The sequence below is a fragment of the Oncorhynchus tshawytscha genome, linkage group LG24 (genome assembly GCF_018296145.1).
Source record: "Oncorhynchus tshawytscha isolate Ot180627B linkage group LG24, Otsh_v2.0, whole genome shotgun sequence".
NCBI lineage: Eukaryota > Metazoa > Chordata > Actinopteri > Salmoniformes > Salmonidae > Oncorhynchus > Oncorhynchus tshawytscha.
The window spans coordinates 16,083,603-16,110,721 of NC_056452.1; the positions used below are offsets into that span (position 1 = coordinate 16,083,603).

At 43.3% G+C, this 27,119-nt stretch overlaps 2 protein-coding genes across 4 annotated transcripts in view; one reads left to right on the forward strand and one right to left on the reverse strand.

Moving 5' to 3' along the window:
• LOC112223562 (vesicle-fusing ATPase) overlaps window positions 1-1,796 on the forward strand; it is a 47,089-nt gene extending 45,293 nt beyond the window's left edge. For both annotated transcript variants that reach the window (XM_024386637.2, XM_042305392.1), the window contains exon 22: window positions 29-1,796. The gene's annotated coding sequence lies outside the window, so the exon portion shown is untranslated. The remainder of the gene's footprint in view (window positions 1-28) is intronic.
• A 2,616-nt stretch (window positions 1,797-4,412) lies between these two features.
• Window positions 4,413-27,119, reverse strand: part of LOC112223561 (proto-oncogene Wnt-3-like) — a 29,446-nt gene continuing 6,739 nt past the window's right edge. Inside the window, exons 1-4 of one of the 2 annotated variants that reach the window (XM_024386636.2) lie at window positions 17,800-18,725; window positions 13,590-13,831; window positions 9,743-10,008; window positions 4,413-6,854 (exon numbers count right to left, since the gene is read on the reverse strand). In XM_024386636.2, coding sequence (XP_024242404.1) covers window positions 6,375-6,854; window positions 9,743-10,008; window positions 13,590-13,831; window positions 17,800-17,864 — 1,053 coding nt within the window. In that variant the 5' untranslated portion in view covers window positions 17,865-18,725 and the 3' untranslated portion in view covers window positions 4,413-6,374. Of the gene's footprint in view, window positions 6,855-9,742; window positions 10,009-13,589; window positions 13,832-17,799; window positions 18,726-27,119 lie in introns of those variants that run through there. The other variant, XM_024386635.2, reaches the window with a different exon arrangement.

Below are 27,119 nucleotides of genomic sequence, written 5' to 3' on the forward strand. Positions count from 1 at the left end.
CTTTTTTTATTCTGTCTTTTACCCTCAGTGGGCGAGGAGTGGAAGCCCGGATGCGGCCGGCAAGATGGAGTGAGCGAGAGATTTTATATCTCCGGCCTAATCTGGCCATCGCAAACGCTCGCTGCGTAAATCGCTGTACTGTGTGTTTCCATGGCAACTCGATCGACCAGCGTCGTCCTCCTTCCTCATCAGCACTATTTCTCTGTGTGTGTAAACTAAGTCTGTAATTGTTATTTCTGATGCAAAGTGTTGTGATTCAAATGACACTCTATTCCCTGTATAGTGCACTAGGTTCTGAAAAGATGTCTATGGGCCCTGGTCAAAAGAAGTGCACTGTATAAGGAATAGTGTGCCATTTGAGATGCATCCAAAGTGTTGTGATTTGTGCTGCTAGCACTCCAGGGGATTTTATGTATAAAAATCAAATGTATGTTTATAACTAAACATGAGAAAAGTGTATGCGACACCATGTACACTGAGTGTATGAACCATTAGGAACACCTTCCTAATATTGAGTTGCACTCCCTTTTGCCCTCAGAACAGCCTAAATTCGTTGGCGCATGGACTCAACAAAGTGTCGAAAGCGTTCCACAGGGATTCTGGCCCATGTTGACTCCAATGCTTCCCACTGTTGTCAAGTTTTCTGGCTGTCCTTTGGGTGGGGGACCATTCTTGATACACATGGGAAACTGTTGAGCAACAACAACAAAAAACAGCAACGTTGCAGTTCTTGACACACTCAAACCAGTGTGCCTGGCACCTACTACCATACCCCGTCTAAAGGCACTTAAATATTTAGTCTTGTGCCATTCAGAGGTTAAATGGGCATCTACACAATCCATTTCTCAAATGTCTGTCTCAAGGCTGTCCCAAATCCTTCTTTAACCTGTCGCCTCCCCTTCATCTACACTCATTTTGAGGGATCCTTGCTTTCACCTGGTCAGTCTGTCATGGAAAGAGCAGGTGTTTATAATGTTTTGTACTCTGTGTATATGATGACCTATTTGAGTTTGATGCAACTCCAACATTGGGCATGATGCATTTGACAAAGCAATTTTCAAATTTTATGCATAACTGACCAGTCAAACTTCTCTATAAATGCATCATATGCTGAATATGCGCAACATAATGGTGAAACTGATTAATTGCAGCATGTATTGTGTGTGCTCTAATATATTATGTGCTTAGATTTTATAATCATTCCAGGAAATGATGGTTCCAAGCCTTACTCTTAACTCTACTCACACAGGACCAAAGTATCACAGCAGTCTGTTTTGTGAATAATTGTTATGAATTAATAATAATGTTACTAATATTGATTAGCTAGTAACTGGAAAAAGTGATTCATTTTCAGACCCAGACCATTTTAGAAGGAAACCTCTCCCCAACCACTCACACAGACACACGTGTGCGAACACACATGATACTGTTGACAGGTTTTTTTCTGCATTGTGCTGTTCTCTATGAAGGATCTCTGGAGACCCTCTGGCATGCCTTTGCATTTTAGAAACACTTAAAATAAGGATCGTGTTTTGTGTAGGTTTTCCCTGGTGTGACTTTTTGATAAACATGTTCATCTCAATATTTTTGGCTCTATTCACTCTGATTCAAAAATGCTAATTAGCATCAAAGTAGACATCACGCAAAACTTCAAATCCCTGCAAGCTCCTGCACGTCATCTCTAGCAGGTGCGTTTGTTAACAGGTATTGGGTCAACGTGCATAAGACAGTTTAAAGAAATGTAAGTGTTTGGTCCCATGTTTCATGAGCTGAAATAAAAGATCACAGAAATGTTCCATATGCACAAAAAGCTTATTTCTGTGCTGGGTACAATAACTGACCAATCTAAAATGTTCAGTTTTGTCACAACACAATGCCACAGATATCTCAAGTTTTGAGGGAGCGTGCAATTGACATGCTGACTTCAGGAATGTCCACCAGAGCAGTTGCCAGAGAATTGAATGTTCATCAATGTCGTTTTAGAGAATTTGGCAGTACACCCAACTGGCCTCACAACCACAGACCACATCGTAACCACTCCAGGCCAGGACCTCCACATCCGGCTTCTTCACCTGGGGGATCGTCTGAGACCAGCCACCCGGACAGCTGAGGAGTATTTCTGTCTGTAATAAATCCCTTTTGTGGGGAAATTGTCTGGGCCTTGCTTCCAAGTGGGTGGGTCTATGTGCAGTTGTGAAATCCATACATTAGGGCCTGATGAATTTGTTAAAATTGTAACTCAGTAAAACCATTAATTGTTGCGTTTATTTTTACCTTTATTTAACTAGGCAAGTCAGTTAAGAACAAATTCTTATTTTCAATGACGGCCTGCCTGTTCAGGGGCAGAACAACAGATTTGTACCTTGTCAGCTTGGGGATTTGAACTTGCAACCTTCTGGTTGCTAGTCCAACACCCTTTACCCCGCCGCCCCAGTATACATTTAGCTAACATATAGTTAATCCAGAGATTCTTAACTTTGCCTCAATTTGGCAGTCTCGTCCAGATCATCATGGCAGGCACATTTAGTTCTTCAAGATAGCCACATTAGCTGCTAATTGGCATTTCATTTTGGGGGGTAAATACAGGCAAATATATTGATGAAAGTCACAATTATCAAAACAATTTTTAGTGTTTCTAAAACCAATAATTATTGGAACCATTTCCCTGTTTGACCTCTAGGTTTAATGGGTATCGAATTGTATTAGTCACATGCGCCGAATGCAACAGGTGTAGACCTTACGGTGAAATGCTTACTTACGAGCCCCTAACCAACAATGCAGTTAAAAAAAATACAGATAAGAAATAAAAGTAACAAGTAATTAAAGAGCAAATAATCTGGGTAGCCACTTGATTAGGTGTTCAGGAGTCATATGGCTTGGGGGTAGAAGCCTCTTAGTCCTAGACTTGGCGCTCCGGTATTGCTTGCCGTGCGGTAGCAGAGAGAACAGTCTATGACTAGGGTGGCTGGAGTCTTTGACAATTTTTAGGGCCATCCTCTGACACTGCCTGGTATAGAGGTCCTGGATGGCAGGAAGCTTGTCCCCCGTGATGTACTGGGCCGTTCGTATTATGACTCATACTGTGGTACTCTATTGAGTGTTTGCCCCCTAAAATAGAAGGATAATGTCGATATTAGACACTATTGCACCACCTCTCACCCCATTTGTGTGCATGCCTAACAAACTTCCATTTACATACAGTAGCTACAGTATGCAGTTATTTTTTTCTCCAGATAATCACAAGTCAAGTACCCGTTTATTAGGTACACCATCTAGTGCCGGGACGGACCCCCCTTTTGCCTCCAGAACCGCCTGAATTCTTTGGGGCATGGAAACATAGCTCAATTGCTATCAAGGGACCTAATGTTTGCCAGGAAGACATTCCCCACACCATTACGTACCCACCACGAGCCTGTACCGTTGTAAACAAGCAGGATGGGGCCATGGACCCGCCTGTTAGCTTGCACGATTCTTGCCATTCTCCTTCGACCTTTCATCAAAGTCGCTTAGATCACTCGTTTTGCCCATTCTAACGTTAAATGGAACAATAACTGAATGCCTCGATGCCGGTCTGCCTGCTTTATATAGCAAGCTTGGCCACGTGTCTGTAGGAGCTAACCATTTTTGTGAATGGGTAATGTACCTAATAAATCGGCCACTGAGTGTATATATGTATATTGACCAGATCTATACATTATTTGCTGTGACCAGAGCGCCTTTTGTCCAAAATCTGTAAGAAACGTTTTATGGCAAGTTGCAATTGTATTAATGAAGATTTCGTACAGTACTCTTCTGAACATTTTTATAAATATGTGTATTATTGATTGATGCTGCAGATGCAGTGGTAATTTACTTGTCATTCACCTATTATCAGGGGGAAATGAGATGGACCGAGACAAATTAGACATTTCACAGATGTGTCCTAGAGCAGATTGAGACGTTCTGATTTATAGTATTGAAAGGATTGTACGATGGATAACTGTATCACAGTTGGGAACACCATCACAGCTTGCCATGTAAGAAATTAGTTCAGTAGTGTTATGTGCAATGCCCATATACATGATTTGGTAAGGAAACGTAGAGGAATCGATGCCCACAAACTGCAATGATTAGAAAAGTACCTCTGTCTAAGAAGCAAAAGCATGAGCCAATCATTTGTTCTTCAAATATATAATCTTAGTTCAGTCATACAGATATATACATTGTATAATAAATTATATTTATAAAAACATAACATTTTCAGATTATAAAATAAAAAGGGAATTATTAACTTTAAAACCTTTGTACAAAACTTTGGATGTAGCGGTGAGGAAAGGAAGGAACTGAACACAGAAAGGGCCCGTGTAGGGAGAGCCTTTTGGAGGGTGACGCAGATACTAAGCTATGTCACAAAGGGAGGAGTCTACACTACCTAGGTAAGTTGTATTTTTGTTGTTAAATATAATGAATAGGAAGCACGTAGGACTGTCAGAACATGTTGTGTGGAAACCTCTCACAGGTTCCACTTTTGTGAAGCCAGCATGCCTGCCTGCCATCCCTCTAACCCTAACACCCGTCACTGGAAGCAGCACAAACACACATTCACCTTCACTCACATTGACTGTGTCCCAAAACACTAAGTAACCCCCCCCTACCCTCGTCTCCTTAATTTGTTTCCCACAGATACTTCAAATCTCTGAACAGGATTCCACCATATTGCTTCTATTGTCAAGACATTTCACATCAGTGGCAATCCAGGGAAGGAGATGAGGAAAGAGGCCTATTGAAGACTATTAGGACACTTTCTGCTCTCTCCCCTCTGGTCTCCACTTGTCATCACATTTCACTGGTGAGAGAAGGGTTTAGCTTAGACAAGGACTTCACAGTATTATGAGGAACATAATGAAATGGACTGTCAGTGTGTTGGATAAATTATCTCATTGTCGTAGTATGACTGCTATGAGTAGAATAATTCATTAGCATTAGGCCTATTGCAAGTGCAAAATAAACTGATGACGAATGAATCCAATAAAGTCTCATACTTGAACCCTACCTGTTTGTTGTGAATGTTTTGTTCTATATGACATTTAAGCAATGAGGCCCGAGGGGTGTGGGATATGGCTAATATACCACGGCTAATGGCTGTTCTTATGTACGACGCAACACGGAGTGCCTGGACACAGCCCTTAGCCGTGGTATATTGGCCATATATCACAAACCCCAGAGGTTACTTATTGCTATTATAAACTGGTTACTAACATAATTAGAGCAGTACATGTTAAATACATGTTTCGTCGAACCCGTGGTATACGGTCTGATATACCATGGCTTTCAGCCAATCAGCATTCAGGGCTTCAAACCACCCAGTTTATAATTCATTATAATTTCCTCAAATACTGTAAATCTGTCTTGTTTCATACTCAAGGGGAAATTACAGCAAAATGTCTCTGATCTGAATGAGATGAACAATCTCAGTTGTGTCACTGTATGTTAGAACGTAACTGGTTAAGACAAGAAGAATGCATTTTCTCTCATAAATAGCAATAGCCAACGTTTCACTACCTCTAGACAGTTCTTGTTCAGCTGAATAGTGCATACGTGCAGAAATGTTCGTTAGTGGAAACGAGTGTGTTTGTTTCCTGCACATGTCCCCTCCTGCATACCACCTCCAGTCCTGGCCCATTGCTAATATTTCAGAAATGTGGGGCTATAAAATCAGGCTCTAGCATATCTTCCAGGCATCAGGCATCCCAGCCAGGCAACAGCTGTAGTTCAGTATCAGTACAGTGTGCAGGGGTTGGGAAAGAGGAGATTTCATCAGCTCAGTAGTTTAGTTTAGGAGGGAAGGGTCCAGTAACAGCCACTCAGTGGGTTCAGTAGTTAAAATGGTAGGTTCCTGGGCTGTTTCTGTGTGTTTAGTACTGTTGGAGAGTTGGTTTAGTTCTCAATAGTCGACCAGCCAGGTGATTGACTGGTGGAATCAGGTGTTAGTTAAAAATATGTCAATTCGATAGCAACGGTCTGGAAAGTCATCGGTTACTGCACAGCCGTGTGTGGGGGAAATAAATAAAGAAGGGGTCATGGCCCAATGGTGCAGGAATGGGAACAGGTCAAACTGACAGCTTGTTCCAAAGGAAATGGGCCCTCCCATATGTCCGTTCGTGGAACTACCTACTCAAATAGAGGAGGAGGATGCAGGGCTTGGAAGAAGGATATGTTTTTTTTTTATTACAAGGGTGCAGAAGAATAGAGTTCCAGTACAAAGTGCCATTCCTCATTGGTGCCTGTCTGTCTGTCTGTATATATGCAAGGACTGCAGTGTGTGTGTTTGTGTGTCTGCGATGGGCACTATGGTCCATCATTCTGTCCGTCTGTCTGAGCGAGCGCACAGGCTCTCACTTGCATGTGTGTACGTCGTAGACACGCACACACTCCTGGCAGCTGACGTAGCAGCACCAGTGGAAGATGCAGTGGCACTTCTCCTTTCGCTTCTCAGTCCGGGTGTTGTGGCCCCTGCCGCAGCAGAGCAGGTCACAGCCCTCGATGCCGTGCGAGGACAAGTTGCAGGCACGGTCGCGGGTGCCGAACGAGCCCGTCTCCTGGTTGGGCTCGCAGAAGTTGGGCGAGCCCTCGTAGTAGACCATGTCACGCTCCGTGGGGTGTTTGAAGAAGGCATACTTGGCGCGCAGCGTCTCCACCCAGCCACGCGACTCTCGGTGCTTCTCCACCACCATCTCCGAGGCGCTGTCATACTTGTCTTTCAGGTAGTCACCCAGCATGCGGAAGTCGGGCTGTGCCCACCAGCACGTTTTCACCTCGCAGCTGCCAGACAGGCCATGGCATTTACAACGAAGGTGCATGTGGTCCAGGATGGTCTGGGAAAAAAAGAGAAATAGGGAGAAGGAAACAGTTCAGAAACTGATAGAATAATCCTGTTTTCTTTCAGCACAGTGTAAATGTGATATCGATTGGTAGCTTGTCAGTCTACTACCGGAAAGTCCATTTGATGAACTACTCTTACCAATAACCTGGCTAGTGACGACCGACTTGTAGGTTGAGAACAACATGCTACTTGGCTGAGTCTTCAGGTGTAGTTCAGGCAGCTGTGAAACAGAGGCAGGCCTTTGCAGTGTGCAGCAGCTAATTCCCTCAGAAGTCACTGCACTCACCTGAGCAACGCCACCGGCTCTCTTAGCCTTTGTTTAGATTTGCTTAGCTTTAATTCTCTGGCTATATTTAGCTGCAGAATTCCCCCACCTGCGCCGGAAGGCAGGTGCTTGTGGCACCTTTGGGAGAGAGGGGAGTGGGGGCGCTGAGGGGTGGAGGGGTTCTTAGTTCTGACATCATGTCCTGGGCTCGTCTGGCCCCTGGCATCTCCCAGGGGCCCTGGGGGGAAACAATGGAGTGTGAGAGTGCCAGGTGGGGCGACTGGGATCAGGGTGATGGAGAGAGGGAGAGGGGTTGTGACAGGGCTGCCTGCCGTTTTGCGGCTCCTGTGGGCTCCCTGCTCCTGTCTAGTCAGATCAAAAGGCTGCCTTGTTGCCGTGTGGTCTCTCCAATTGCCCCTCAGCGTGCTGGTGAGGAGTAGCTCGCCAGATATTTCACTGAGCAATGACAGCAACGAGTGATGGTTTAAGTCCAGGCTGATTCCCTTCTCTTCCCCCTCAACTAACTCAGGTTATTTGTCTGTCAGGGAATTTCGGATGGGATGTGAGGCATGAAAGGCAGGGGCAACTTTTTTACATCAGATAATTACCCAGTCTTTCAAGATGAAGTGCTACTTTTCAGGCGGAAACTCACAGAAATGTCACAGAAATTCAAATACCGAAATCTTTCCTGTCACAGAATTAGTAATCTGGTACTGTAACGTTTACTGTGGATAATTCCATCCTGTTCCCAAAAAAGTAGATCTTTGTTCATTGTCTTTTTATCTTTCTTCAGCTACAAGGCTGGGTGTGTCCAGTATCATTATGTAGTATCATTACATTATGTAGTATCATTACATATCATTATGTAGTGGTGTGTATTAAAGTATATCCACTGCATCCTGCTTGGCTGTGTAGTAAACAGTGTTATGTATAGTTGAAGTCGGAAGTTTACATACACCTTAGCCAAATACATTTGAACTCGTTTAAACTATGTTTTTCACAAATCCTGACATTTAATCCTAGAAAATAATTCCCTGTCTTAGGTCAGTTAGGATCAGCACTTTTTTTAAGAATGTGAAATAATAGTAGAGAATTATTTATTTCAGCTTTTATTTTCTTTCATCACATTCCCAGTGAGCCAGAAGTTTACATAAACTCAATTAGTATTTGGTAGCATTGCCTTTAAATAGTTTAACATGCGTCAAACATTTCAGGTAGCCTTCCACAAGCTTCCCACAAAAAGGTGAGTGTATTTTGGCCCATTCCTACTGACAGAGCTGGTGTAACTGAGTCAGGTTTGTAAGCCTCCTTGCTTGCACATGCTTTTTCAGTTCTGCCCACAAATGTTCTATAGGATTGCGGTCAGGCCTTTGTGATGGCCACTCCAATAACTTGACTTTGTTGTCCTTAAGCCATTTTGCCACAACTTTGGAAGTATGCTTGAGGTCATTGTCCATTTGGAAGGCCCTTTTGCAACCAAGCTTTAACTTCCTGACTGATGTCTTAAGATGTTGCTTCAATATATCCACATAATTTTCCATCCTCATGATGCCATCTATTTTGTGAAGTGCACCAGTCGCTCCTGCAGTAAAGCACCCCCACAACATGATGTGGCCACCCCCGTGCTTCACGGTTGGGATGGTGTTCTTCGGCTTGCAAGCCTCCCCCTTTTTCCTCCAAACATAATAATGGTCATTATGGCCAAAAAGTTATATTTTTGTTTCATCAGACCAGAGGACATTTCTCCAAAAAGTACGATCTTTGTCCCCATGTGCAGTTGCAAATCGTAGACTGACTTTTTTATGGCGGTTTCCTGCTGAGCGGCCTTTCAGGTTATGTCGATATAGGACTCGTTTTACTGTGGATATAGATACTTTTGTACCTGTTTCCTCCAGCATCTTCACAAGGTCCTTTGCTGTTGTTCTGGGATTGATTTGCACTTTTCACACCAAAGTTATTTCATCTCTAGGAGACAGAACGCGTCTCCTTCCTGAGCGGTATAATAGCTGCGTGGTCCCATGGTGTTTAAACTAGCTTACTATTGTTTGTACAGATGAACGTGGTACCTTCAGGCATTTGAAAATTGCTCCTAAGAATGAACTAGACTTGTGGAGGTCTACAAAAAAAATTCTGAGGTCTTGGCTGATTTCTTTTGATTTTACCATGATGTCAAGCAAAGAGGCACTGAGTTTGAAGGTAGGCCTTGAAATACATCCACAGGTACACCTTCAATTAGCTTATCAGAAGCTTCTCAAGCCATGACATCATTTTCTGGAATTTTCCAAGCTGTTTATTAAAGGCACAGTCAACTTAGTGCATGTAAACTTCTGACCCACTGGAATTGTGATACAGTGAATTATAAGTCAAATAATCTGTCTGTAAACAATTGTTGGAAAAATTACTTGTGTCATGCACAAAGTAGATGTCCTAACCGACTTGCCAAAACTATAGTTTGTTAACAAGAAATTTGTGGAGTGGTGGAAAACCTAAGTGTATGTAAACTTCCGACTTCTACTGTATGTGTATTTACATGACATATTTACGTTGTATAGTATGTATAACCAATATATCCATTCTAGTAAATCCTCAGTGTAGGCCAGTGTAGGCCTATTTACCGTGCGTCCTGCCTCGTTGTTGTGCCGGTTCATAGCAGAGCGTGCATCGGGCCGGTTCTCTCTGGCATCGGCAAACTCTCTGGACACCAGCACACCGAACTCAGCGTCCTCGCTGCAGCCGCCCCACTTCCAGCCCTCCCCCGGGGGACCCTTGTGGTGGGAATCACAGCCACACATGGTGGACGTGCCCTCAGCGCAGGACCGCGTTACAGCAAACGCCACGCCCGCAGAGGCGATGGCGTGGACAAACGCCGACTCTCTGGTGGCTAGCGAGAAAAAAGGAGTAAATTCAATCAATTAATCTTTAGTACCATCTTCTTAACAAAACAGTTTCTGCAATCATCACTGCTGCCAACTTCCATACATCAGGGGTAATGAAAATGACACCCTTGGGCACAAACCTATTAACACAGCTTTTCACCTTCAAGCAGGTATTCATATATCATAGCGATAAATACTTGGTTGACACACAATGAACTGCAAGAATAATGTTTTTCAGGAAAAAAGTCCTTGAGAGGATTTAAAACATACCGATTTTGGAGAGCGTCGTAGAGATGGATACATGAAACATGTCCCCTAGCTGTGGCATTGCCATATTGTGGCTGGTGTCAGTAGGGCCTAATGCTCAGTGAGATCTCAATGACCTTCTGTCATCCCTGAGGTGTGCTGTTTTGCATTGGAAAGTATTTAAGGAATGTCCCCCCCTCCCCACTCTCCTGCCCCTGTCAGAGCCCACAGGGCCTCTAGGTAGAAACCTTGCAGTGCGTCTGCTTTGCTCCGTGTTTGTGCTGAGAGATGGAGTTACGCCTCCTTTGAACGGAACAACTTATTATGTAACCAGACACCATTGTTTCACAATCGCAGCTCACTTACTGTGTGCTGAGGGCTTACCCATTTCTCTACTGCACCACCTCACACTGCACACACACCGACAGGGACACACACACAGAGGGTATGGGGAGGGCCCACTCTGCAATGGAGCCACTGTTAAAGCATTTAGGGAGGCCTAGCCCCTCTAAAACTGACTGCAGTTAGTAGTGTTCTCTACTAAACACCTGCAGGGAAGTTAGTTATTCTACAGTGTAAGTTGATCTACAAGTCTTTGTAGTGTTAATTTGCATGAAACAGAGAGAAACATAATTGAAAAAAGTTGTCGTTTCGGTCGCTAGGGGACATTTAACGCGCTCATAAAGTGAATTAGCGCTCAACCTTTCATGACGTTATTTTTTGCCTTTAAGCCTTTGTTTGATTGAAACCTTTATGTGAATGGCTGAATAGAGTCACAGTTCATAATAGGGTGAGAGGTCATATGGCTGCACTGATGGGAAATCCTGGGAAGTGGAAATGTAATATAGTCACTGAACTAACACTAAACATCACCCCTGTTATCTACATGACAACATGTCTCACAGAATATCCAATCAGGTAATACATCTTGTAAATATATGGTCACAAAACCATGATTAAAGACATTGTCCAGAGTGCCCACAATCAAAAATGTTTTCCAGTGTGCTTCATTCTAGGTAAACAGCGCTAAAACATAATTTTTATGCTAAAACCTCAATGTTTGTTTGATTGGATCGCACACACCTCTGGTTGAGAGGCGAGGGGGAGTCCCAGCTAGCCCTGGCAAGCCATGCTGGGCTCTCCACAACGGGGGCCTGTGAGCTGTGGGCCCCGGGAGCTCTGGCTGTCAGCCAAGGCTGCGCTGCTCCTGCTACCTGCTGGGCCCATCAATCCGCCTTTGTTTCCCTTGTGTCACACTAGATTACCCACACAAAGGGCCCAGCGACTCGCGCCCCTGCAGCCCAGCTCTGCCCAGAGTTGGCAATCCCTAAACTCCCCCCCTCCAACACCCTCTCTCCGCCACCACCCTGAAACCCCATCCTCCACTACCACCACCACCGCCACTTTGCACCCTCAACCCCCCATTTTCCGCCTGTAGCCACCACCATAAACACCATAGTGGTTAAGGTGGCGGGGGAATGGTATAGACACCCTGGTCTGGGACCCCCTCCCTCGTCAACCCCATGCCGTCACTCCCGACTCAGGCTGCCCCCCCCCTTCGCCAGCACCCCCTGCCTTCCTTCCACCTCACCCCAACATGCCGGCCTAGGGTAGGTTGGGAGATTCCCTTTCAGCCTGTTTTCATGACAGAGTCAAAAGGGCGTGTGAATGGGGCGTCCGTGGGAGCCGGGCTGTGTGAGGCGCGCACTGGTCTTCAGGCACAGTAGGGGTTGAGCTGAGCCCTCCAGCCCCTTTCTATTGCATGTAATCTCATTTGGCCTTCCCGCTCCCTTTTTTAAAATGTATTTTTAGGAGAGAGATGGAGGTTCACACTGCCCATTCCTGCCCAGATCCCTTTCCCTCTGACACGCAGGCTAATTAATATCCAATCAGCAGCCTCACTCCACAACACAAAGACCCATCTTCATCATTAGGTATTTAAAGGCCTACTCCTAGCACCCCAGGTTCTGTTTTCTTAGTGCGTTCTGTGCTTTTGTATCAGATTGTTTAAAGCACCCAGTCAGTCTTAAGACCGTTGATGATTAGTATTCACTGTGAAAAGCCTGGCAGATGATCTCCAGTGTATTAACTGTAATTGTGTGAGCTAATCTTGAGAGATTTACAACACTAACTTTCATGTGTGAAAACATCAACAAGGTTGGGAAGCTCAGAAGAAGACACACAGATTCAAAAGACAAATGTGATGTTGAAGGTAGAGAGATGGATGGACGTCAAATAATCTGTCAGTGCTTGTACCAGCGCTCCTTTCTCACTGCAGTAAGGAAAGGTGTATATTACTGTAATTACCCTGCGGGTCATTTGTCAGTAGGAGCATGTGGAACAGGCAGTGCTCAGCAGCAGAGCAATGGGTTCTTCTATCCCTATGTCAGTTTACGGTACTTACCTCACATTTGTTTACACACCTTGTTTCCCATTTTCTTACTGATATGCAGTGGTGTATAGTACTTAAGTAAAGATACTTTAAAGTAATACCTAAGTAGGTTTTTGGGGTTATCTGTACTTTACTTTACTATTTATAATTTTGACAACTTTTACATTCCTAAAGAAAATAATGTACATTCTACTCTATACATTTTCCCTGACACTCAAAAGTACTTGTTACATTTTGAATGCTTAGCAGGACAGGAAAGTTGTTTAATTAATGCACTTAAAGAGAACATCCCTGGTCATCCCTACTGCCTCTTATCTGGCAGACTCACCAAACACAAATGCTTTTTTGTAAATGATGTCTGAGTGTTGGAGTGTGCCCCAGGCTATCCGTAAATTAAAACAACAAGAAAATAGTGCCGTCTGGTTTGCATAATATAAGGAACGTGAAATGATTTATACTTTTACTTTTGATACTTTAGTACATTTTAGCAATTACATTTAATTTTGATACTTAAGTATATTTAAAACCAAATACTTTTAGACTTTTACTCAAGTAGTATTTTACTGGGTGACTTTCACTTTTACTTGAGTCCTTTTAAATTAAGGTATCTTTACTTTTACTCAAGTATGACAATTGGGTACTTTTTTCACTACTGCTGATATGTCCCTTTAATGTTTTTATCACCGCTATGAGAAAAAGTAGTTTCCTCATAGAACCTGCAATCCCCTGTTGAAGTCAGATTAGCTCATCTTTTACTAAGGAGTCAAATTCCATGGTTGTTGTACATCAATGCGTTTTTTGTATGTTTTATATGGTACTTGGCTGTAATTCATATATCCCAAAGATATCTCAGTTACATCCCTCATATGAATACCTCACTGGCAGTATAGAGGAAGGAGTATATTTGTATTCTTCATACAAACAGTCCTGTTACAGTAGGAGGCCTACCTTTGTCCAGTACGGGCCCGAAGATGGCCAGGTTGTCCTTGATGGTGGTGCAGTTCCAGCGGCGCCCCCTAAACTGGTGCTGGCACTCTTGGATGCCCAGCTTCACGCCCTCGGCCACACTGGGCATGATCTCGATGTAGTTGCGACAGAAGCGCAGCTGCTTGGGCACCAGGCCGGGGATAGAGCCACACAGGATGGGTTGGGAGCCCAGAGACGAGTACTGCTGCCCCAAGGCTAGGGACCTGCAATACAGGGAGAGGAAAGGACGGGGGAGTGTGTCATGTACCTGCCCATCCAGACCTACAGTATATTACTGTCTAGTCTAGCGCCTACCCTACACAGTCTGTCAGTCTCTCTGTATCTCCATTCAGCTTTCTAACGAGAAGCCATCTATAGGATCTGCTGCCATTGAGAAAAGAGGGCCCTCCCTGAACTCACTGCCTCAATGGCAGGGAGGGTTATATATGCCAGGGAGACCCTCCAGAGGCATATTGTTCAAAGAAAGAAAGCAGATTGCCTCTTGATATACAAAATGAAACTTTTTGTCCCATTGGTTTTAATATATTCTGTGCTCAGAGTTGCTTTTGCAGTAGGTGGGGTTGATTATTGTTTTTCTGTGGGGGTTGGGTTGACTCAGTGAGTGTTTTATTGGCTGCATGAGTGCTTAATGCAGTTGCACTTACAGAAGCTAATAGCCCCTCTTCAAGAAAGGGATATGACCTATTAGTATTGACTTTTCAAAGAGCTCCCTCTTGTTAGCCCCCGCAGATCCTGATGATCCGAAAGATAACACACACTAATCTGTCTCTTAGTTTCTCCTCTAGATAAGACACACACAAACACACATGCTCAATTCTCTGTTATTAGCCTAATTTCTGATATGCGATGTGTGTGTGTGTGTGTGTGTGTGTGTGTGTGTGTGAAAGAGTGTGTATGCAGTTAAGTTTGTGCCATGTGTCGTATTGGACATATGGCATTCCTGAAACTCCCTGTGCTTCACCAGCGTGCTGGCAAAGATGTGCCTAAACATGGATTAATCACCACAACGAGACAGCCCAGATCAGCCAGGGATGCCAGAAACCATTATAGTTTCATCAAGGTAATTAATTTTAATTGCCTGTTTTTTCTCCTTAGATAAGGGAAGGAGAGGAAAAGGTGATGTTTGCTATGTCCATGTTTTAACATGCTTACTGTGATGACAGGCTCAAACAAAACTGCACCTTCTTAAAGATGCTATGTTTGCCATAAAGTAGTTATGAGATTTTGAGGTTTTATTGTTTATTTATTTGCGAGTGTATGCCACTTTTATAAACATGCCCTTCCCTACCTATGCGAAGTGGCGCAATCCACCATGCACCACAACACATTGCTGCAGATATTAATTCCTGTAAACTAAATTGACAGTACTATAACTTATCAGTAGCTTCTCTCAAGAGACAGAGCATTCATGATCCTTATCTGTTTCATGATATTGTACTGTACTGATTTTTTCATCAGCATACACAGACATTTTAGAGTGTGAGAGAGTGTAAGAGAGGATGTGTGAGAGAGACTGTGTGTGAGAGAGAGAGAGAGAATCATGGGGAACAATCGGTGCTGATCAGATCAGAGCGCCACTCGGGAAGACCTCAGGCCAGCCGCAGGGCGCAACTCTATCACGGCAGCCACTGACTCTGAAAGATGAGCCACCCCAACACAAAAGCCAAGCCATTGAAGTCAGAGGGAAAAGTTCACAGCTCATGTACGCTTTGCTTTCTCTCCCAGCCACAACCCCCCCACCACCGCCTTCCTCACACTTTTGCTTTTTGATCTCCTTTGGAATACAGGTGAGCATTGTTACAGCAGGCTCCCAGTTTTCACTGCTTGCCAATGGGGCTTACGCACTGAGACAGCAGGCTGAATGGCTTGGCTAGTACTGCAGCTAAGCTGATGGAACATGTGAGACTGTCAACAGTCATCACTGCCTGGCCTGCCACATGTTCATCTTGCACTAATATACCAATAATGTTCAGAAAGATCATGCAATTTCTAGACTAAATAAAGATGGAGGGAAGACAAGTGACTAGTTCAAAGTCTATTGCAGTGAGCAGTCCTATCTCAAAAGATTAAAATATGCCCGGTAAAGCTAAAGTCATTTCACCTGCATTCACCCAGGCTTCAGACCTCTAACTCATTTCAATGCTGAGTTTTGTTATTTTAAACACACACTTGAAATATGTGTTCGTATTCATAAATATCTGTCGGCCCAATAACAATATCCCAATGATATCAACTGAATAAATAGTTCCATAACATTTCATGTTCCCTTGCACAAAAATAGACCTCTGATTTATGTGCTGGTAATTAGAGAGCGGTCATTTTTTATCTATCCATATTTTTCTGTTATCCAGTAATCTAAGGCCATGTTTACTCAGGCATGAGGGAAGACCTTATAAACTCATCGGCCAATCCCAGAAATGCCACTGAGTTCAAGTGTTGCTGACTTCACTCTGTCTGGAGTGACTGAGTGACTAAGTTGCGTAATTACACAGTCTGCCAGCTGTGCTACTGCCCATTAATCTCCCAACCTGCTATGGGGCGGACCTGAGTTGATGCCCTGGCCCTGCATGGAGGTGCCTGCCATGGTGGAGCCCATCCCTGGCACCACATAGCCAATCGGCTCGCCCCGTCTCCTTCTGGTACGTTTGCTACTGACGCACCAGTTTCGGAGGCGATGTGTGGATGTCTGATGAAGTCAATTACTTAACCGCAGGAGGGTTTTCTTGTGGACTTAGCGTGTTTAGACTACACGCGGAGGCTCTGCGTCCTCTTTTATTTTGTTTGTAAAGGATGAGCCTCACTTGGTCTGTAATGGACTGACGAGATGAAAGCAAGGGTTGTCTTTGGCTAGGTGCTAATGACAGTCTTAGATCTGAGAAGAAGCCTGTGGGTGCCAGGCATATCACACACACACAGACAGAGCGCTGTGCGTATATCACGCTGAGCCGGTCGGCTTTGCCTCGCTTCTTGGAAGCCATGAGCGATGTGTCTCAACCAAGTGGGAGAGGAGCACAGAAGCAGCAGGGCATGGGCTGAGGGAGGCAGAATGCCGGGGGAATCCGCTCTAGGGGAGTAGACAGAGGAGCAGAAACTGCTTGGCAGGTGCATGCCTAGGCAGGTCTGTGACTGTGGGGCCTCCTCTGGCCCTGTGGGGGATTAGTACTGCTGGTTGGGGGTTTTCTCAGTATCAAAAGCAACTCGACGTGAGCATATGGGCCACTAGAAACCACAGACACGAAGAAGAGGAGACAAAGGGATTTCACCACAAAGTGCAAAACGGTTGAAATTAAGGACATATCTATCAAGGCTATTTTCACAGGGGCAAAGCCTCTGTGAAGGTTGCGATTCTGCTCCATAGGTCTTTTATGAAGGTTTGCTTCACCACTCCCTTAGCTGCTGAATAACCTTTGATTCAATCAATATGTGTGGCTAGAATATTTTGCAGCTATCTCTGTGGGAGGTCTACATCACTGGGGTCAAAATGTCATACCTGTCTAAGAGCAGACTTTCCCTTTGTGACAGCCAGGTACTCCATGCCCAGAGGCACAGAAAACACTTTGCGACCCTCTGAACCACTTTAAGCATGACACCTGACCTCATTGCCTTGAGCTTGGTGGCATGTAGGAGCCGTTTGAAGTTCATGACCAGCTAGGCCTCCTATCCTATCATCACTTTAACCTCCAGTCATGCATTCAGCTCAACACTAGTCAAGGACAATTACCTCAAATGTGTAGCCCTCTTAATCTCTCCAATAGTATAAAGCCAATGTCAACTGTAACATGTGCAATCACTCAGTTGTATTAGGCCTATTGGCTTACTTTGTAAAGTGAGTGGGCATATTCCTGAAAATGATGTCCCTATGACAGTGCTGTTATACCATGTTGACAACTTTTTTTCCTCAATAGGCCTAGGCTACAACTCATCCCATTCTCTATCATTTGAATGTAGCCATGTGAAGGGGATAACTAAGCAAGCTATCTCAATTCACCAATATTGTTGTCAGTTTGTCATCCATCTATCCAGTAATAGGCCTATAAAAGAACAGGACACTGTGACTATGTAGTTGCTGTTTTAAATTGCTTCAGTCATTGTATTAGTAGACACATTTGAATTATTTAGGATTTCCAATAATGCTTTATATTTGTGTTGTTAAAGTCACTGCTGAACTCACCATTTTGTTGGAGCCCTCGTCACGAGGAACACTTCTGGAACTATACTTGTGGTTGCTTGGTCCATTATTGCTCAAGTTTACTTGTTGATGTAAATAGCCTACATGTTTTTCACAGCGCAGAAAATGCCAGTCAAGTTGTCAACGAGTTAACATAACTTCCGCCAACATGGCGCCCCATTTAGACCTTCACCATTTGTACGTTGCTAACTTTAATCTTGTAAAGGTTTAGCCAAACATATATCATATCAAAGAGAGTCGCCACTATGTGATATTTCAAAAACACAACAAGAGCAAACCGACACGAACTATCTTGACCGGCAGGACAGACAGCCGTTCTCTGTCAGTAAAACAGTCTCGTGCTGTTCCTCTTCTTCCCGCGCCTTGTTACCGATTGTAATCTTCTCGCATGATGTCGCCTACACTAAAATACACCACAAGTTGTAACTTTTGGCAATGAAAAGTTATCAGGTAAGATCCATGCAATGTTACAGGGCTGTTGATTCGGTTTTCAGTTAATAGATGGACAATTTAATTCCTGAATCTATGCTAATGCATGCCTGGTTTTAGGCTAGCCTAGGCTACTCACACGTGCTACACACATGCAACAATGAAGATGTTGAATGGAGAGCAGCAATTATGCCCAACAAGCTGTCAAACTCCCTTTAGCTTGAGTAAAGTGCAGGTAGGCTAGGCTACTTAACTGCAGTAACCAACATTTCCAGGAGGGGTATTGCTAATGTCTTCTGAGTTGCAATCGGCAAAAATGCAACGTTTGCCCATGGCACTATGACCATAATGGGGCCTTGGAAGAGAGAGCAAAACAGATAGGGAGAGAAGGATTAGAGAGAACCAGCCTGTCACAATCCATCCCTCTATGCATTATTCCCCAGGCACTGTTCAAAGCTTCATGGAAAATAGGGTGATGTGTGCTTGTGTAGAGGGGATGGCTCTGTTGCTACTTGTACTCAAAGGCTTTACTCCTATCATGCCATGCATTTAGGTGCACACATGGTTACCCTGTCATAGTTACTGTACAGTGCTTTTTCTGCATAGAAAAGTAAGTCAAAACAGTAAAAAATTAAATAATAAATAAACATAATTTACGGGATGGTAAAACGTTTTTAGTATAAACTTAAACGACTACAATCAGATATAGATTATGTAGAGAAGGGCTATTCCACAGTAACAGAATTACGCTGAGACTCAGATTTTTCACTTTTAAAATATGCCAAACAAAAACCATTGATTGCAAAGTTAAACAAACCATACAACTCTATGCACAAAGACTAATTGGAACAATTTCCACTGAGAATTTTACAAAAACACATTTACTGGAAGCACTGTGCAGAAACAAATTTGGTAGCAGAATTTCTGTCAAAATCTCCCTCAGGATTTATGCAACCACGATTTCCATGTATATGCTCCGAATTAAGATCACAAGATGTCTGCAAAAAGACCCTGGGTGTCAGCTATGATATGACACCTTGAGTTTAAAAAAATCTATTTTGGTTATTGAACTACAGTAAGTGAAGTGGATTAACACCTGGTAACGGAATTACGGTAACAGAATTAAATTATGGGTCCCTGATCTGTACCATACTGAAATGCATAATTATGATTTTTATTCTCTTCATAGTGATGTATCCGGAATAGGTACACAAAAGGTAGAACAATTTAATAACCTCCTTTGCATGTTTGGGTATTATTCTACTCACAGGCTAATATTCTAATGAGCTCTGTCCCCAAACAATACCAAATTTGGTTGGTCTGGACCGTAAAAATCTGTACCAATCATAGATGTCTATGTTTCAAAAGTTTGGGCATCACAGTACAGTACAGTTTATTTGTTTATTTGGATCTCCATTAGTTTTGTAGAAGCAGCAGCTACTCTTCCTGGGGTCCACAAAAAACACAAAACATGAAAAGTAACAAAACACTGATAGACAAGGAGTGCCATACAAATTTAAAATACGACGATATACAAACAATGCAACTGAAACATAATACAAACAATACAACAACAACAATAATGTGTGTGTTAGAGTGTGTGTGTGTCTGTTTTGAGCCAGCTGCTGCTTTCTTTCCTTGCGGCACTTGACCATTTTAATGGACAGTAATCAAGAAGGGACAAGACCAGCGCTAGTACAGTTCATTTTTATGTAAAAAAACACAACATGTATTTTAATAACAGACACACCCCTCGCCATCTTCACAACAACTTTGTCAATATGATTTGACCATGATAATTGACCATTCAACGATATACCTAGGAGTTTAGGTTTCTCAACTTGCTTAATGGGTCTGCTACCCTTTATGTACAACTCAAGTTAAGGTTTAGGTTTTAGAGAACGTTTTGAACCAAATACAATGCTTTTAGTTTTAGATGTATCTAAGACCAATTTATTAATAATCACCCATTCTGATACTGACTGTAGCTCCTTATTTAGCATATCAGTGAGCTCACTGGCTTTGGGTGCTGACATGTGGAGTCATCCATACACATAGTCATTCTAGCTTCGAGTAAGACCAGTGGCAAATCATTTGTAAAAATAGAGAAGAGTAAAGGCCCAAGGTACTGCCCTGAGGAACACCACAGAGAAGCTTCCATTGAATAATACTCTATGGATTCTATTAGTTAAATAACTCTCCAACAATGTGATTAGTTTTTTTTCTATAACAATTTATTACCAAAAACTTCAAAAGCTGCACTGAAATCTAAGAATACAGCTCCAACTATCAAATATATTATCAATTTATTTTAATCAATCATCAGTCAGTGCAGTACAAGTTTAGTGCCCTTCTCTATATGCATGCTGAAAGTCAGTAGTTAACTTGTTCTCTGAAAATTAGCATTGTATTTGGTCAAACACAATCCTCTCCATCAGTTTACTTAGAACAGACATACACTCCTTTAAGCTTTTATTAAAGATGATGCAAATAGATAACGCAAATAGGGGTGGCAATACAGTCTGCTATCCTTCTCAATAGTTTCTATGCCTGGTGGCTTATTATTATTTTTATTATTATTATTATTATTATTGATGGATAACAATAGATTTTCCAAATCTCCCACACTAACTTGTCAAAATTCTAAACAGCGATCCTTCTCTTTCATTATTAGATATTTTGTACAAAAATAAACAATATATACAAAAGTATGTGGACACCCCTTCAAATTAGTGTATTCTGCTATTTCAGCCACACCCCTTACTGACAGGTGTATAAAATCGAGCACACAACCATGCAATCTCCATATACAAACATTGGCAGTAGAATTGCCTTACAGTGACTTTCTACGTGGCACCGTCATAGGATGCCACCTTTCCAACAAGTCAGTGTTTTCACATTTCTGCCCTGTTAGAGGCACCGGCCAACTGTAAGTGCTGTTATTGCGAATCTAGGAGCAGCAACGGCTCACCTGCGAAGTGGTAGGCCACACAAGCTCACAGAACGGGACCGCCGAGTGCTGAAGCGCATAGTGCGTAAACATTGTCTGTCCTTGGTTGCAACACTCACTACCGAGTTCCAAACTGCCTCTGGAAGCAACATCAGCACAATAACTGGTCATCGGGAGCTTCATGAAATCACCATGCGCAATGCCAAGTATCGGCTAGAGTGGTGTAATGCTCGTCACCATTGGACTCTGGAGCAGTGGAAATGCGTTCTCTGGAGTGATGAATCACGCTTCACCATCTAGTAGTCCGACTGACTAATCTGGGTTTGGCGTATGCCAGGAGAACGCTACCTGCCCCCAGCATGTAATGACCTTCTAGATGATTCTGTGCTTCCAACTTTGTGGCAACAGGGAAGGCCCTTTCCTGTTTCAGCATGACAATTCCCCCATGCAAAGTGAGGTCCATACAGAAATGGTTTGTCCCGATCTGTGTGAAAGACTTGACTGGCCTGCACAGAGCCCTGACGTCAGCCCCATCTAACATCTTTGCGATGAATTGGAACGCAGACTGCGAGCCAGGCCTAATCGCCCAACATCAGTGCCCAACCTCACAAATGCTCTTGTGGCTGAATTGAAGCAAGTTCCAGAAGAAATGTTCCAACATTTAGTGGAAAGCCTTCCCAGAAGAGTGGAGGCTGTTATAGCAGCAAAGGGGTGACCAACTCCATATTAATGCCCATGGTTTTGGAATGAGATGTTCAACAAGCATGTGTCCACATACTTTTGGTCATGTAGTGTAGCTTCAAGAGCTTTGTCCAAATACTGAGGGCAGATTTAAACAGCAACAAACAGCAGGGATTTAGACAGACACTAGCCCAGGATAATTCGCTGTCCCAGCCACAAGGGCTAACCGCGTTATGGCCTGTGTTCAAGCTTTTAAGGAAACGTTGCTGGTAGCTAGTTAGCAGCAAGGCTAGCTGCTACGCCCAGCAGGTCTTCAAACTTTTGGTTGGCAGGATCCCTGGACAGATATAGCGGTCTCAGCAACTGAGGCTGGATCCCTGGACAGATATAGCGGGCTCAGCAACTGAGGCTGGATCCCTGGACAGATATAGCGGTCCCAGCAACTGAGGCTGGATCCCTGGACAGATATAGCGGTCCCAGCAACTGAGGCTGGATCCCTGGACAGATATAGCGGTCCCAGCAACTGAGGCTAACCGCGTCACGGGAAACAAATTCAAAAGGTAGCTAACAACTGTATTGTACTGACCTACTTTTCTTTACTGTACTGTACTGTGCTGTTCAAACTTGTGAAATAGACATCTATGATTGGTTTAAATTTGGACTGACCCAATTTCAACAATTTTTCAACGTCCGTGGACGTCCAGTGTCGTTCGGTGCTCAGGGGGTGAGTGGACTGGTTACAGTGAATGGAAAGAGAGGGAGCTCATGGGTAGGTGTCAGTAAGCCCCGGGAGAAATTACATTAACTGGAGAGAGTGAGAAGAGAGACAGGGAGAGAGAGAGAGGGAGGGGTTGTCCAGACTGTTTTCACACTCTTGATTCGACCACCTAGCGACAGAAAAAGAAAGACATTTGTTATGAGCTGAACCAAACAGTATGCCAGTGGAAGGGAGAACAGTAGCAGGTGACCCAATTGTGGTGTGTGACTACTATGAATTCCCATTGTTGCCAATTCAGTTGTAGCCATTCTTTTACAGATGTTTTTGGTCATTCTGTTACCGACTTAATAAATCATAAACCAAATTGTTATCAGTAAAAACACTATAACGAATTGATAGGTCTACATTTACTTGTTACTTCTGTGAACTTTCATTGTCCTCCCTCCTCATGAGAGAAATTGGAAAATATTGATTGTGATGTATTTCTAATGCCTTTTAATATTTTTTCTGATAGATGTTCCTTTTCCAAAACCTTTGCTTATTCCTAATTTGTCAGATGGAAAATGGTTGTAATGTATATACTGTATGCCTTCATTTCTCAAACATGTAGACTTTGCTTTCATTTGACACCAAATTTGATGTGCTCCTATGAACCTCACATGTTAGTGCTCTTGTTTTCTTTTCTCAAAGAAATGCACAAAATATTATTATTATTATTATGGACCTATGTATTTTTAAATAAGATATTCTTTGAGACCAAACAATCACAAAAATATAAACTATGCATTCAGGAGTATTTTTGTCATGGCATGGGGCCCCAATTGATTTTGTTGTTTGAGTCACTCGGGTATAAGCCATGGAAAAATGTGTAGAATTTCAGGAAATTAGCTTTAAAACTGCAAATGTTCTCTGAGCCTCATGGCAAAATGTGTAGAATTGCAGGATGCCAGATTTAAAATCCATTAAAATGGTAAAAAATGTATCTCCATGGCAAAATATGTAGAATTTCAGGAAATTAGCTGTAAGACAGCAAATTCTGTTTCTGCGGCCAAGAGAAGAGCCTCTAAAATGTTCAATCGTTGACCACGCCATTGGCCACCCCCACTGTCACATCCACCACCTAAACCCCATTTATATCCAGATAAATACCCTGCTGTGGGGACAAATTGCTGTCTTATAATTCAACTGAATGTTCAGTGAAACTACTGTACCATAGCCTCACCCACTGCATTATCCTGCTTGTTGAGTGTGTTGACTGGCTACTTCATAAAACAGATAACAGCCTGCTGAAAATTTGGCGGATGCTGATATACCAACCTTTTGACTCATATCACATGTAACTTAATTTCAATGTGATGACTGACTGTACCTTGTTTGTTTGCGTAGAACACTCAGTCTCAACCACCCCTACACATAATGTAACCCGTCGATAATGATTTGCTGATAGATCTGTGTTGTAGGAGAGAAGTGGGATTCATTTAAGATTTCCCCACCACACATTTGCATAGGGATAGTTGTTGATGAATACCAATCAGTCTTGTGCATGTGTGAAAAACTTTGATTCGATTAATTCAATTCATCTTATACCACAGCATTGTTGAATACTCATTTTTGATTGGCTAGGGCATTCTAGAATGGACATTAAAACCAGATAACGGGACAGTTAGAAAAGATACCGGGACACCTTGCAATCATGATTCCCATTTGCAGTCCCATTTGCGTACAATAGTTGTCTTATCAATCACACCAAGATGAAACTCAGACTCCAGATAGTTAGAGACCATATGAAGTCCACAGACTGTTCGGTCTATAGGAGCGCTCTCTACAATGAAGTGCTATCAAACTTTATTCTAGCTCTATGTTGACATCAGAAGTTGTCAGATTTACCCTGGAGGTCTGTGCTAAATGAGGCCTCATGCACTCAGGATGAACACCAAAACATTGCCATCGGAATCTCAATTATAATCCAACCACAGAATCCACAGGAGAGACAAAGACACTCTGAAGAGAGTGTAAGTGGGGCACAGGAAGTTGTCGGCTTCGCCCCCAGGATGGGACTTTTCCTGGCGGAGGCTGGAATGCACAGCTCCTCTCTGTGTTGTTGTGTTCTGTTTTTCTTTGGCACACTTTTGATTTGTAGTCCAACAGCTCTGGGCTGATCAGATAAAAAATGACAGGACCCCAGAAAAATTTTCCAACCTGTTTTTTTTTTCTTCCTTCAAACCCTTCATCCCTCTCTCCCTTCATCCCTCTCTCCCTCGCTCTTGCTCTCCCTCCTTCAATACTTTGAGAGCGAGTGCAAAGCTGGACAGGGAGCCCCTGCAGTCAGAACAGAGGAGAACAGGGAGCTGGGGTGTAAACTTGTGAACCTGTCTGTCAGGAAGCGACACTGAGTATGAGAGCCGTGCAGTTTGCAGTTCGCTGGGAAGCAGACAGAACACTCTGACTGACTGTGTTTAACTCAGTGCAGCAGTGCCAGTCATAGTGGAAATAGCCCTTTCTTTCTTTCTCTCTCGTTCTCTCTCTCTTGCTTGCTCTCAGTCTCGCTCTGTATGTCAGAGCACAGACACAACTGAAACTGTTCAGATAGAAAACGGCATGGCCTGTTTACAAAGTGTTTGTGTGAACCATCCAAAGGAAACAGTAGTAATCAGTGACTGCCCTGGCTTTACCTCTCCTAGCCTTGTGAGACGTGCCCATTCGTTTTGATTTACATTCGGTTGAATTGTCAATGTGAAATCAACCAAAAATATCACCTTGTCATTTGATTAAGGTTAAAACTTGGGTGAGAAAAATTACATTTTTGCAAATCCAATTAGTTTTCCATGTTGATTCATAGTCATCACAGAATTTGTGGGTTGAAATGACGTGGAAACAATATTGATTCAACATAATATTTATTGAATTACACTACATGACCAAAAGTATGTGGATACCTGCTCATCAAACATCTCATTCCAAAGTTTAAAAAAACAACATAATCAAATCAAATGTTATTTGTCACATTCGCCAAATACAACAACCTTACCGTGAAATGCTTACTTACAAGCTCTTAACTAACAATGCCGCTTTAAGAAAATGAGTTAAGAAAATATTTACTGACTGAATGAACTAAAGAAAAAAATTGCTAAAAAATGACAAAAACAAAGTTATACAGTAAAATAACAATAAGGAGGCTATATACAGGGGGGTACCAGTACCGAGTCAATGTGTGGGGTACAGGTTAGTCAAAATAATTTGTACATGTAGGTAGGGGTAAAGTGACTATGCATAGATAATAGACATTAAGTAGCAGCAGTGTAAAATCAAAGGTGGGGGGATGTCAGTGCAAATAGTCTGGGTGGCCATTTGATCAACTGTTCAAGTCTTATGGCTTGGAAGGTAGGAGCTGTTAAGGAGCATTTTGGACTTAGACTTGGCGCTCCAGTACCACTTGCCGTGCGGTAGCAGAGAGAACAGTCTATGACTTGGGTGACTGGAGTCTTTGACAATTGTTTTGGCCTTCGCCTGACACACCTAGTATATAGGTCCGGGATGGCAGGAAGCTTGGCCCCAGTGATGTAATGGGCTGTACGCACTACCCTCTGTAGTGCCTTACGGTCGGTTGCCAAGCAGTTGCCATACCTGGCGGTGATGCAAGTCATGAGCATTAATATTGAGTTGATCCCCCCCCCTTTGCTGCTATAACAGCTTCCACTCTTCTGGGAAGGCTTTCACACTAGATGTTGGAACATTGATGCAGGGATTTACTGTACATTCCAATTCATCCCAAAGGTGTTCAATGGGGTGGAGGTCAGGGCTCTGTGCAGGCCACACTGATCTCGACAGACCATTTCTGTATGGGCCTCACTTTTGGCACGGGGGCATTGTCATGCTGAAATAGGAAAGGGCCTTCCCCAAACTGTTGCCACAAAGTTGGAAGCACAGAATCATCTAGAATGTCATTGTATGCTGTAGCACTAAGATTTCCCTTCATTGGAACTAAGTGGCCTAGCCGAACCATGAAAAACAACCTCAGACAATCGTCCTCCACCAAACTTTACAGTAGGCACTATGCATTGGGGAAGGTAGTGTTCTCCTTGCATCCGCCAAACCCAGATTAATCTGTCGGACTGCCAGATGGTGAAGTGTGATTCATTACTCCAGAGAATGTGTTTCCACTGCTCCAGAGTCCAATGGCGGCAAGCTTTACACCACTCCAGCCGACTCTTGGCATTGCGCATGGTGATCTTAGGCTTGTGTTAGGCTGCTCGGCCATGGAAACCCATTTCATGATACTCCCGACGAACAGTTCTTGTGCTGACGTTGCTTCCAGAGGAAGTTTGGAACTCGGTAGTGTTGCAACCGAGGCCAGAGGATTTTTACGCGCTTCAGCACTCGTTGGTCCCGTTCTGTGAGCTTGTGTGGCCTACCACTTCGCAGCTGAGCCGCTGTTGCTCCTAGACGTTTCCACTGCACTTACAGTTGACTGAGGCAGCTCTAGCAGGGCAGAAACGAACTGACTTGGAAAGTTGGCATCCTATG